We start from the raw sequence: 13621 nt of genomic DNA, 5'->3' as shown, positions 1-13621 counted from the left end.
GTCAGCGGGAGCTTGCCCTTCCTGATGACTGACGGGGTGCTTCTGGACCCTGACCGCCCGGCAGCGGGGAGTAGAGAGCAGAGGAGGGAGCCGTGGCTGGGAGAGTGGTCTGCTCTCCGCTGTTGCTGCTGCTGCCGACTCGAGGCACGGTTTGTGGTCGGGGGAGTGAGAGAGGCGGGAAATGGACCTGCTGCCTCTGTTTCAGACAGAGTGTCCCCTCGTGCTCAGAGACAGGCCGGCTTTAGGGGTGCAGGTGTTTCCGGTGCTGTGGGGTCTGTAGAGGAGGTCTGTGTCCCCTGGCAGTGAAGACTGGTGGCGGCTGGTCCCCAGAGACCTGGGAGGGCGGGTGCGGAGAGCTCGCTTGTACATGCAGCTTCCTGCCTGGGTGCTCGGGCGATGTCCTGTTCCCCACTTGGGAGTGTGAGAAGGTTTATTCTCCTAAGATGTGATATGTACTGAACATTTGAGAAATCTCCAGACAACTTTCTAGCACCATTTGCAACCCGTGTAAAATGAGAGGTCGCCGGCCTAGGAACCTCATTGTGTCTTGAGCAGTTACAAGGTGCTGTGTGTGGTGCAGTTTCCTGGAAACCAGTGTCCCCCGTGGCTGTCCCGTAAGCTGGGCCGCTTTCCATGCCAGAGGAGGCTGCTGGTGGCTGCAGCCCGAGGCTGCCACCTGCCACACCCTGCCTCATCTGCGAGGGCCCACGCCTGCACCATGACCCTCCTCGGCTCCGGAGTCCTAGGTGTGCTCTGGTTTGTTGGGGAAAGTGTACAGTTATGAAAGCTTGGCTTGGAAACGAATTTTTAGACAGTAGAAAATTCACTTTAATCGAGAGGTTGGACAGGATGGATTGAAATGATGTTCTTATTCTCAGAAGATTATTTTTTCACAAAATTTTAGGAAGCTTTTCTGACTTGTGTTTTACTTGATGTAATTACACTGTTAATGTAGATGATGATGCAAGTGTCCTGTTCTTCTAGGTACCCAAATATATCTTGTGAGTTGCTCACTTCCGACGTCTCCCAGGTGAATGACAGACTGGGGGAAGATGAGTCCCTGCTAATGAAATTGTATAGCTTCCTCCTAAACGATCCCCCCTTGAACCCACTGCTTGCCAGTTTCTTCAGCAAGGTGCTAAGCATTCTTATCAGCAGAAAACCAGAACAGGTAAATACTGTTTCCCAAAAGGTAAGTACGAGGGCTGGTCATCCCTCTGAGATGACCCCCAGGCGTTTTGTTGCTTCAGTGTTCCGAGTGTGCTTTAAGTCCAGCTTCTGTAGAAGAGCATGCTTTAAACCTGAAACATTCCGATGTTCTCTGGCTTGACACGGATTTACACATTAATGAATGTGTTCGAACTTGACATTCTTTTCTAAGTGTCCCACATCTCAGATTTTTGGTAGACGGTGGTTTCCTCCGGACGAGTGGCTGGAAGCGTGAGGGTGTTAGCACTTGCGGGGGAGAGGGCCTTATGGCGCGGACTGAGTGGCTGGGGGTGTGAGGGGGCCCTAGTGACTGAAGTAATGCTAGTTGAATTTTCCCTTTCCCTTGGTGATTACAAATGACGCTTACATCAAAAAGCTTCCCTAGAAACGTGGTTGGTGTACACAAATGCTGGTTGTTTCTACTTCGGCTCCGCTCAGCTTAGCTGGAGCCATCGGGCTGTGGACCGGCAGGCCCTGTGTGGCTCTGAGCGGTGCTCGACAGGGACACCTGCCCGCTGTTTCAGCACGGACACCCCCTCTCACTCTGTCTCCCCCCTTGTCCTCCTTGTTCTTCCCTCTCCCCACTTTGTTTGGCTCTCAAACAACTCAGATGTCCTCGGGAAGTTGGCAGGTACCGGTTGCATGTAGAGTGGTCCCTGAAGTGGGGTCTGGACCGGCACGAGGACCACCTGAGCACTGGTTGGCAGTGCAGGTCCCTGAGCTGCCCTCCAGACCCGCCGACTCGGCCGCTCTGGGGCCGGGGCTCAGTCTGGCATTTTAACAGTCCGCCAGGTGACAGATGTGTGCCTCTGCTGTAGTGGCTGTTGCTGGGAAACCAGGTCTGCTGGCCAGAGACTGTGGTCCACCTAGGGAAACCGGCGGCCCGGGAGCATCGAGCCTCCCGTGCTCAAGTACAAACTGACAGGCCTGCCGGGGCGTAGTGAGCAAGGGCGTGACGGCTGGGGCACAGGTGGTCAGACCTGTGAGGCTGCAGGGCCCGTCCCCGCTGTCAGCGCACACGGGGGACTGGCGCTCTTTTAGGCCCGGTGTGCTCTCCTGTGCCGCAGCGAAATGGGCCGTGCTTCATTCTGGAGGCACAAGGTCATCCTTTCTTGCCTTAGCTGGGCAGTCACCGTTCTACATGTAGTGGGATTGAGATTCTTTTCTCAAAGACAATAGTCCCCAGAGCACAATTACCCTGATGCTGGTTGTCTTCCTGCCCTCTGCCCTCTGATAAAGATAGCAGGACTGCTGACAGCAACAGGGACATGCGAGTCCCCTCACAGCCTGCGTTACAGTCAGTGCCAGCTGGCTGTGGCGATTATCGACACAGGTCCTGCTTTCAGCGCGTGTGTGAGAGCACACTTGGGGCTTTTTGAGTGTGTGTGTTGGTCTGCAAGGTGGGACATGGTGTCTGTGTGCGGACAAGGGGCTGTGCCACTGCGTGCTCAGGACAGGGCCCAGTCACTGCTGCTCCTTGTGTGTCTCGGTTCAGGGCTCCTGGCACCAAGGAACCCTGGCACGAGGGATCAGTAGCCCTCGCTCTTTCAGCTGCAGGAAAGGGTCGAACCCTGCACCTCTCTGTCCTTTTGAGAACTGAGTGTAAAAAAGGGTTTCCCATCACAGGATGTATTAGTAAGGATCTGTGAAGCTGCAAGTAATGAAAAAAAAGCCAGACTCGATCTGACTTAATGGATACGTGTATTGGCTTGTGGAGCAGGGAGTCCAGCTGTAGGGCGCTTCAGGGCTGGACGATCAGCGCCTCCGCGGGGTCGTCCTCTGCGCAGACATCCAGCTGTTCTCGCTGTGCCTTTCGGCTCCGGGTCCCGTTTTCCTCCTCCCCCCTCACCGTGCTCTTAAAAACTAGTGTGTGACTCAGTTGTGAGCGGATGAATCTTGCATAGCTTCTCGAAGGTTCAGTATGACATCAGACCTCACTGTCTGGAGAAGCAGAGCATGCTCGTCAGTCCCGCCCTCGCGCCTGTCCCCGTGTGTGGGGCAGGTTTGGTTGGCCGCTGGATGCCTCGTGGGCGGTAGGGGCGGGGTCCCGGCTTTGTGGATGCGCAGATCCAAGTTCCAGTTTCAGGGCATTTCTAGCAAGATATTTCACCAGTCTGAGCCTCGGTCCCTGCATTTGCAGCATTGAGTTAAGCAACCTCACCACACGGGCTTTCGGGAGACTTCAGGGACACTGTGAGAGCAGCTGCCGCGCTGGCCTGCTGCTGCCGGGCCCCGTGAGTGGGTGTTTGTGCACACGGACAGAAGGCAGAAGGCGCCCAAGGGCGCAGGACAGAACCGGCTCCCCCTTCTTCCTGCGTAAAAGAGACCCAGGTGGCAGGCAGGACGCAACGTGGTTTCCACCCTCACGGTCTCGGTGTACCTGTCCGCCTCTTCCACACGCTCATTGTGTGACTGTGACTGTGACCGGGCAAACTGCTGAAACAAAACCCACCTGCGATGCTTCTGTCGCAGGAGAGTTCAAGCCTCTGTGACTGATGCAGGAGTCTGTATGCACCGAAATTGTTTCTCTCGCTTGTTAGAGTGTAATTACGATTTTAAACGTCTATTCTGTGTTTTAGTGCACAGTTGAGTGGACTTGCTTTATGTTCATAAACTGAAATGGTACATTCTGTTGCTCTTTATGAAATTTTTCATCCTCCTTCTTTGAGAATTAATAATGAAAGTAAACAGAAATAAAAGAGTGTTACGGTGTGTTCGCACCAGGGAATGTGCAGTGAGTAGGGCGTTGTTGTTCCTCTGGGGCGTTGGGCGGTGTGACCAGCAACCGGCGCCCCGGCGTGGAGGCGGCAGTTGCCGCTCGCTCCTCCGCTTGCAGTGGTGGCGGGGTTTCTGAGGGGCCGCTGGGGGGTCGGGTTGGACAGCATTCTAAAGGGTACGGTTCCAGGGTACACGTCTTTCAGACTTGGTTTGTTCTCCTCTAGATTGTGGATTTCTTAAAGAAGAAACGTGACTTCGTAGACCTCATCATGAAGCACATAGGCACTTCGGCTATCATGGACTTGTTGCTCAGGCTCCTGACGTGCATCGAGCCTCCGCAGCCCAGGCAAGATGTGCTGAATGTGAGTAGAACTGTCGCTGTCCCTGACCACGCGGGTTGGCGGGGGGGGGGGCGCAGGAGCCCGTGTGCTGCTGTCCACTGGGGCGGGTTCCAGGGGATTGCTGGGAGAAGGGGGTCTGGGGAACTGGGGGGCGGGGGGAGGGGGTAAAGAACGTGGTTCTGAGATAGGAAGAGACTCGGACTTTGCAGGACTGAGGTTTCGGGCATGCAGGCGTCCCTAGGTTCCCGGGTTGGCTCCTCGTGCAGGGCTCTGCGCCCTGTGCTGGCCTGTCGGTGGGCCGGGGGCTGCGCAGGCGGAGGCTCGGTCTCGGCGCTGCTGGGTGGCAGCAGCAGCAGCAGCAGCCGCACACCTGCTGGGAGCTGGGTCTCATCGGGCCTGGGCTTCCAGGCTTCTTTATTGCGAAGGTGCTCGCAGCTCAGGGCTCTCTCCAAAAGTCGAAATGGAGAGGTGTCCACGCGCCCACGGAATAGGGCTGCAGAGGCAGCTGTCTTCTCCAGGGCAACTAGGGTAAGGAGACGGGCGTTCATTTCCTAAAGGGCACATGCGCAACATTTCGGGGAGATGGTCACCTCGGGACCCTTCCGTGGGAGGGAAGCGGGAGGTATGAGTGACCTGAAGATGAGGGTTCTCAGAGGCTCTTGCCACCCCCCCCCTTTCTTCTGTTCTCTGCGCTGACTTCTTCCACATCTGCTCCTCAGTTCACTCCGTCTTCAGTTCTCCACCTGGAGTCTTTGAGCTGACTCCTTTCTCTGGAAATGAGGGTCACTGAACATGTTAGTTTTATTAAAGAAGCAGAGACAGGAGGGTCTGTCAGGTCGAACCCTGGAAATGAGGTGCTCCACTGAGGCGGGCAGGGATGCCGGCCTGTGTGGGTGTCGGCAGGAGGACCCGGGGTAGGGCTGGGAGAGCCGGGCAGAGGGCCGCCGAGAGCCGTGGTCCTTGGAGGAGCCTCCAGTGGGCGGCCTAGTGCAGGCCCCGGGAGCTGCCTGTGGGAGGGCCCGGGTCGGTTCACGGGGTCCTTTTGGGTGTGTTTCTGTGGGTGTGAAAAGAGGTCAAGGATTCCAGGGAAGACTGGGGTGGGGGGCGGTCAGGGGGAAGGTCACCTTTATATGTGGGTTACTGCAGGAGGAAATTCTCAGTGTGGTTTTTTAGAATTCCTTTGGCCACTTCTGGGTTGAGTTTTAAAGCCCGTTTCCAGAGGACTTAGATGCGCCTCTGGAGGGACAGTCAGTGATGGGTGTTAGTGAAGGTGGAGGGTAGGGGAAGGACGGCTGGAGACTCCCAGATGACTGACTTCATTTGGGACCCACTGGGGGTGGTTAGTCCAAACGTGGGCAGGGAATGTGGGTGCTTGTACTAGCTGTGAAGGCAGCGGGGGTGGGGGCCTGATGTGTGATGGTCAGGGGCCCCGCCCCCTCCGGACAGGTGTCACCCGGGTGTCCTCTGTTTTAGGACATTGCGACTCTTGGTGTGGTCCTGGGACCACATCACCTGAGAGCTTGTTGGAAATCATACGCTCAGGCCACACCACTGCCCCGCTGAATCAGAATCCACATTTTAACTGGACCCTGGGAGGGCGATATATGTGCACAGTTTAAAACAGATTTTGTTTCATCAAGTTCAAGTTGGGCCTCTGCTTTTGTGATGCCTCCCTGGCAGCTCCGTTCACATTTCCCTCCGACGTGTCTCCTTCAGGGGCCGAAGACGGGCCAGGTTTTCTCCCTGTGCCTTTAGCACACTGGACTCGATTTCTGGCCACCCCGTTCTCCCCCCTCACCGTTACCCTTCGGGGGCTGGCGGTGTAGGGCCGGGCGGGCGCGTGAGTGTCTGGTTTGTTGCGGTGTTTCTGTTCCTCCAGGAACTGGTGTTCCACCGCTGAGCTGTTATTTCTTTCTACTTTCACCCCCTTGGTGCTTTCCTTCACAGCAGCGCTCCGTGTGCAGATGGGGAAGAGAACGCCCCCGTCGGGGTGCTAGCTCTGTGCCAGCGTGCGCCGGGGCAGATACACTCGGCTCCGTGACGCCCCCTGGTCCCCTGCCCCACCCCACCCCCACCCACATTTTCTGGGGTGCTTTTGGTTTTGGAATCTAAAACTTCCTTATGTGTTTTAATGCAGAGGCTTGGTACTAAATACTACCTTTCTCAGTCTTCCTGAGACACTCTTAAAGTGAATATACTTCTGCAGAAATGAATCCCCCACCCCCATTACCCAGAGTTCAGACCCTTTTAGCACCCAGGGTCTGAGACGTGTCCCCTGGCTAGGAAGCTGATGTATAGAATTCGTGTGTGGGGGTGTTATAAGTTGGGGAGTCGTTGGTGCTGTTGGCTGCTGTTAAAATGAGGTATTTACTGGCATTTTCCTTGGGGGACTTTTAATTTCCGGTAATGTTCAAAGTCCAGAGAAACCTGTAACGTTCTACTTAAAATGTGAGGGATATTTCCAAGTGTGTTAACCTTCCTTGGGCTTGAACAGGAGCCACTCGTTGCTATGATCACTTCTACGATGTGTTTTGCAGTGGTTAAATGAGGAGAGGATTATCCAGAGGCTTGTGGAGATAGTTCACCCATCGCAAGAAGAAGATGTAAGTTCTTTTGTCTGACTGTAAACTGATTTTTTTTTTTAAAGAACATTGTTTATTTGGGCACAGAGCGTAATTGCATGAAGTATGAAATAGAGGGCGGGTAGAACATTGATAATGCGGCATTCTTAAAGTTGACCGTTTTGTAAACGCTAAAGGCTTTAAAAATACTGTTTTGCTGATACCCAGAAAAGGCCCAGCAGTGTGAACCGCAGCAAGCTCTGGCTGTAGCCTTCTCTTTTCTGGAACTTGGATGTCGTGCTGCACCCGTTGGCCTTTGTTACAGACCTCCTCTGACCACACTTTGTTGTTGTGGTGGTGGTTTATACAACCCGCTTTAGCCCCGGTGACAAGGCCGCGTCTGCATCTGCGTTTCCCGGGCCTTTGTGCTCGGGCAAGTCCGGCTTTGTGCTGGGGGCTGCGGGTGGGCTCGGCGTCAGCGTTGACCCTGCTTTGCGGTTTAGACATTGAGCTCCGCTGAGGGGATGCCTGTGGGCACGGGGCCCCCAGGACGAGCCGGTGTGGCTCTGTCAAGGAGGCTGTCGCTCTGCTTCTCTGCTGCTCCTCTTCTTGCCACCTTGCGTAGCGGGCGGAGCCACACGGGATTGCCGGTGTCCGGCCGTTTCCACCTGCAGGCGTGACAGGTCCCTGCTGTGCAACCTCATGCCTGTGGAGGGGTGGCCTAGAGAAGGTGCAGGGCGTGGCGTGGGGCACGGGGGACCTCCCGTGCGCTCCGGGTGGCCGGTGCGGCAGGAGGGCGTGAGGAGGAGGCGCGTCACCAGGGGTATTCTCTCATAAAGGCTGTTTTTCTGTTAAGGTGGGGCTGGCCCTTCCCCTTTCACTCTGGCCCATTGAAAAACTTAATATCTGGAGTTTGTCTGAAACCAGCATTTCTGAAAAAAGAAAGAAAAGAAGAGCTAACTATTACAGGGGCTGTTGATTCTCCATTCTGCCCCTCAGAACAGTGTTACACTGTTAGTGTTGACGTTGAGGACACGCTCCAGTGTGTCAGGTGCCGAGTGTGAGAACCCTGCTCGGGAGGACCGCTGGGTCTGGGTGGGAGGCACTGTCCCCCCGCCCCGCCGTGGCCGGGGGGACGGGCAGTTCCACACGACGGGCGAGGGGAGAGTGACTGCATGCGCCCTGCCGGTTCACAAGGAGCACGTGGCTGCGGACCGGACTTGCTCGTCACCAGGTTCAGGTTCCGGAGCAGGAGAACCTGATGGCTCAACAGGGTGTCGGGTCCGTCCGCAGGGTCCAGGCGAAACCCATCAGGCAGCCCTGCTCCGCAGCGGGTGTTTCCCCGAGGGCCCGAGTGTTCGGGGTGCAGCACCTCCCTGCCTCCCTTGCCAGAAACTTCATTTTGCCCTTGGGACAGACAGTCCTGTTGACACTCTGTATCAATGACAAAGTGCATGCTGTAGTCGTACCGAACAGTTATGTGCATGAAGGAAAGGCTAGTCCGTGGATTTTGCTGTCCTGGCGCGTGCGGTCACCTGCCCTGGAACGTCACTGTCCTGCCCGCACTGTAGGTGGCGCCCGCTGCCGCATGCCGCGGAGCACCCTGTGTCTGGGCGCTGAGAGTCCAGCATTTTCCTGTAAGGAATCCACGGCGCACTTGGGGAAGGCATACGTTTCCTGCCCGTTGTCACGTTCCAGAAGGCTGGGTTTGCCTTTCTTAACCGAAGAAGTGTGTGCATTTCTCTGTGCAGATAAAAACACATTTTGGGGGGCCGTGTTTTTCTTCAGATACTCAGTTGTAGAAGGTTTTCACACGGGGACGTGCCCTGTGCCGCGCCCCCGGCGGAGCCCAGGGCCCGGCAGAGGACGGTGCGCAGGCTCCCCACGTGCCATTTCTGCTCGTGCGTCTTGGGGCTGCTGGTGATTTGTGTCATGTCTTGTGCGGTTTCCTCCCTAACTTTTCACTGTAAATTTGACTTTTGACATGTTTCATAGTTGTTGAAATTGTACTTTTTTCTCTTCAGCGGCATTCAAATGCATCACAGTCACTTTGTGAAATTGTTCGCCTGAGCAGAGACCAGATGTTACAAATTCAGAACAGTGCAGAACCCGACCCTCTGCTTGCCACTCTAGAAAAGTATGTTTCAAACTCTGTTCTTGTCCTTTGTTCATACTGATGCTGTTTGATGTGTTGCCATTGTGAGATTGGTAAGTGTTTCTCATGCGGGAGTCACCCCCTGGAAAATAGTACCCGTGGGTGGGTGGGCGGGTGGGTGGGAAGGTGGGAAAATCGCTTATCTGGTCCTAGCCCTTTGTGATGCCCGGTGGAGACCTGCAGGGTGGGAACGTAAATAAATGACATTTATATGTAGACTGAACTTGCAGACAGTTTAAACAAGAGTTCTGTAAAGCCACCGTGAGGTGGGGTAACCACATCATAACTGTGCCCATGGCCTCCACGGGTGTTGGGTGGCGGGTTTCTGTGTACGAACTAATCTGACCTACTTTAATGAACAGTGTTCTCAGAACCCATCTTAGGGTTTACTTTGCTTTTGTGGCCGGCCGAGGGCACCCTTACCAGACCTGATTGGAAGGGGTACAGTGTCGTGTGTGTTTCATTTCTTTGTACTGATCCTGCCATTACTTTTAGAGGACCCCTAAGTGGACAGCCATGTCGTGTTTAGGCGGAAGACAGCCTGAGGGTGGTGTGCTCTTTCGAGATTTGTTAGTGGCCAACCTGCGTGTACTAGTTTTTCTAGAATCAGACAGTTTCAAAGAGAGTCTTTACCATCAAACATGGGCGTCCGTTTGACCTGCGTTCATACAGATGGAAGTATTTTAACAAAGGAAAGCCAGGCGCTTTCCCAGTCAGATGAGTGATGGACAGTCGGCCTTCAGTGCCGAGGGCCGTCTCGTGTCACGTTACTGCCGCCGCTGCTCTTGTCGTGACTGTGTCGGTCCGGGTTCCGCCCTCCTGTGCGTGAGGCCCGTGTGCACACTTGGTTAACTACTGGGAAGGCCCATGTATGCGTGCATGCATGCATGTATGTATGGTTAATGATTATCCTCACCGGAGGACATGTGTATGGATTTAGAGAGGGAGGGAGGGAGGGAGGGAGGGAGGGAGGGGGGGAGAGAGAACCATCAAGGTGAGAAAGAGAGTAGCATCGGTCAGTTGCTTCCTTTGTACGCCTGACTGGGAATCGAACCTGCGTCCTTCTGATGCACAGGATGATGTTCAACTGACTGAGTCCCCCCAGCCAGGGGACCCTTTTATTAAAGTAAACATTTGTATGTATTATTTACTTGGCAAGCATGACACGAGCAAGGAGCAAATTAGGGACACGGTATCTCGTTTTAAACTCTGCCTCCCGAGCAGCTGCACCTCCCCGTGCGTGTTACAGAGCGGGGCGCGGTCGGCCAGTTCTCTCAAGTGGTGGCGTCGAGATCGTCGGCGTCCGAGTGCAGTGCCCTCCTACTGCCCCGTGTCCGTGACTCTGGGCATCACGGCATGTGCGCTCCTTTCGTAACGTGCAGGACGTTCTGCATTCAGATACTAGTGATTGTCGTCGTAGCAGGTGGGAATGGCCATTGAGTGTGTTAAAAATACTGAGCAGTAGCTGTTTCATGACAGCACTGTTCAAGAGAAACATAAAAGCTACATGTGATTTAAAGTTTTCTAACATTAAAATAAAAATAGCTGAAATTAATTTTAATAGTATACTTTTATTTACTCTAAAATACAGAAAGTAACATTTCCACATATGTATACTCGTTAAAAAAACTATTAGTGAGATAAAGTTGGCCCTCCATATCTGCAGGTTCCTCATCTGTGGATTCAGCCACTCACAGATCAACAATGTGGGGCCCCAGCCGGGCGGCGCGGGTGGCTGCCACACTGCCCCGTGCGCAGAGAGGCTGTGGGTGAGCGCCGGGCCGGTCGGGAGGGAGCCCTGCGGTCTCCGCGCCTGCGCAGCCCTCTGCCCACACGGCGCAGCCCGGACCGAATGGGCTCCCACCCTGCGAGCCTGCCCGTCCAGTGTTAGGGTCAGGCCGCGCCTTCAGCGTTCTCTGCGGGCAGGCGCGTGCCCAGAGCTGCTGCTGTGAAGTGTCGGTTGGAGGAGGTTTCTTCAAACACGTGGACCCATGAGGCAGAGGCCCCACCGTGCCACTGAGTTGGGCCTTCCGTGCCCGTAGCAGTGGGGAGACTCACTCTGCTCCCCACACTCCCCTTGAGACTGAGAACCAGTCCTCGAAGTACCAGACACACACCCACATGAGGGTGGTTCTTTTAGCATCTGTGGATTGGGAAAATACACAGTGGCAAAAGGTTTCTTTCTGTGAGCTTAGTAAACTTTTATAAAATCATAATAGGTTTTTTACCTATGTGATAAATTATTGAGTAAAAATATTAGTAGGCCAGTCTACTGGCGGTATGTAGTGTACAGATTACCTGAACCCATTATACCAGACGACGCACAGGTTGGGACCACTGTGCGTGTTGTGCGTATAAATGCACCACGTTTTTGGACCATAAGATGCACCTAAGTTTTAGAGGAGGAAAATAGGAAAAAAATTTTGAAGCAAAAAATGGGGTAAAATATCTAATAACATAAATAACATAATATTTCACCAGTGTAAATATAAACAGAACTCAATAGCAGCATTAACAACCATTATCCCTCACAGATTTGGGGGGTGCATCTTACAGTCCAAAAAGTATGGTCAGCGCAGGTTAGCACGTGAAGGGCAGTCCGGGAGGAGCCCAGTTGGAGAGCGTGGTGACGTGGGAGGGGCTGCAGCGTCCGACCACAGGCTCTAGCCTGGGAAGCAGTCTGGGCTTAAACAGAATGTATTCGGTCCAGTGGCTCTGGAAAACTTTCAAGTTCAAAAATTTTCTGCAAAATGGTTGTATTAGAGATAGTTGGACTGTGCAGCTCTTAATTCTTAATACTGATAAACTCAGAATGAGCTGGGTTTGCTCCCTGTTGAGCGAGGAAGCTCTATGGAAGAGAGCTGTTCCCTGACCGCCCATATGAACACAGAAGAGAAGCGAGCCGTGGCCTCGCAGGCACAGGTACGGGCCCTGCATGGCTCAGGGCTGGGCCGGCTCATCTCAGGGGTTCCATTGGTGCGTGGCCAAGAAATGTACTTTTTTTTTTTTATGTGAAAATGACTATATTTTCTCTCACATGTAAATAAATACCTTAAAGAATTGCGAAGGCATTCCTTTTATTCTGTTGGATAAGCTCAGTCCCCCAGTTTATGGTTTCTTCTGTATTTGGTGATATTTGTTCATTTAGATAAGACTCAGAATATAGCTCAGCTGCTGGATTACCTTGGCCATCAACTGTGTGCAGGTTATTGCATTGTTTCTGTCCGCCAGTGGAGTGCTTCCTTGGGTGTAGTAAACTTCCAACGTGATGCAGCCCTGAAATAGCGGGGGTCTGTCTGTGAGCACCGCTGGTACAGTGCTGGTTTGGGCAGGGCCCACGAGTCAGTGCAGCACAGCTCTGGGAGTACCCGAAAGCTGTGTTCTGCAGGGTGGTCCTCCGAGTTCGAAGTTCATTAGGCACCAGCTTTGCTTCTCCTGAGGAGAGAGAGACCTCTCCTCCTTGCTGCGCTAGCCCACGGGGGGCGTGGTGGGACACCCTGAAGCCCTGGGTGACCGGCTCGAGCAAGCGGGGCAGGTCGGCTCTGTGTCACCTTGTAAAGGAGCTTCCTTTTCTCAGTCTGCATGGAATCTGGAAATCGCTGAGGTCCTGAGACACAGGTTCTCCTTGAGACGGGCCATGTACGTGGCCTTAGCAGGTCACCCTTGCTTTTTAGATCAGCTGGTCTTGGCTGTGCACAGTTCAGGGGCGGGGCTGGGGGCTCGGTCTTGGGGAGAGCCCACACAGAGTACTTTGGGCAGACCATTCCGTGGCTGCCATGCTGCGTTGATTGATCACATTTTAAGTATAAAAGGCAGTGATTGGTGTTCTCTTTTACCTGTTTTACATGTTTGTCGATTACACGTTAATGCCTTTGTGGGTAAACATTTCTAGGTCCTAATTAGCCTTTTTGAAAAATTTCCCTTTTTCATGGGGGCCAAGGGTTCTAAGTCTTACTGTCCCACCCCAGCCACTGCCGCCACCACCACCACCACACCCTGGTCAGAGTGGGAGGTGACGTCCAGTCTTGAAATAGTCATTGGCTCCCAGCAAGATAGGCAAAGGCAAGCAGGGGGCAGATGATTGTGCTGAGGGTAAGGGGTGGGAATACCTGCATGGGAAAGTGGCATTTATAATGAGCAGAGTCACCTGCCTGGGTTAATAAACGCATGAAAAGGAAAACACTGTTAAGGGAACAGACATTTGCGGGCAACATTGAGTGCTAGTTTGGTATTATTTCACTGGTGTCGTGACCTTTTTCTCTGAAGTTGTTACTGGCAAATGATGTTACAATTAGCACTTGACTGTTGATTTGTCTCCCCAGGCAAGAAATCATAGAGCAGCTTCTATCAAATATTTTCCACAAGGATAAAAACGAATCGGCCATAGTCAGTGCAATCCAGATACTGCTGACTTTACTCGAGACCCGACGGCCCACGTAAGCTTTTCTTTTGTCTTACAGAATGAGTAGTTTCGTTTTGCTTTTAGATGTTTTTAAAAGCTGAGAGTCGAGGCATTGGTTATAAGCTACAATACCATTGAATTTCAGATGCTGAGTCTTTTTTTGCTATATAAACTATAAGTAAGTCTAATGTGAATGCAGTACCAAGGGATACGGTTGAGAAATACGGTTTGGTAA

General features: G+C 53.4%; 1 protein-coding gene across 15 annotated transcripts in view; it reads left to right on the top strand.

Annotated features, from left to right (window-relative positions):
- PPP6R3 (protein phosphatase 6 regulatory subunit 3) overlaps nucleotides 1-13621 on the top strand; it is a 117453-nt gene that overhangs the window by 54960 nt on the left and 48872 nt on the right. For all 15 annotated transcript variants that reach the window (XM_045855448.1, XM_045855456.1, XM_045855449.1 and 12 more), the window contains 5 exons: nucleotides 985-1171; nucleotides 4152-4289; nucleotides 6806-6871; nucleotides 8854-8966; nucleotides 13307-13420. In XM_045855448.1, the coding sequence (XP_045711404.1) occupies nucleotides 985-1171; nucleotides 4152-4289; nucleotides 6806-6871; nucleotides 8854-8966; nucleotides 13307-13420 (618 nt within the window). The remainder of the gene's footprint in view (nucleotides 1-984; nucleotides 1172-4151; nucleotides 4290-6805; nucleotides 6872-8853; nucleotides 8967-13306; nucleotides 13421-13621) is intronic.

Source organism: Phyllostomus hastatus, unplaced genomic scaffold (assembly GCF_019186645.2).
Source record: "Phyllostomus hastatus isolate PE091 unplaced genomic scaffold, TTU_PhHast_1.1 phas_scaffold_11, whole genome shotgun sequence".
NCBI classification, from domain to species: Eukaryota; Metazoa; Chordata; class Mammalia; order Chiroptera; family Phyllostomidae; genus Phyllostomus; species Phyllostomus hastatus.
The sequence above is the reverse complement of the archived record's forward strand: the minus strand, read 5'-3'. Positions and strand labels throughout refer to the sequence as shown.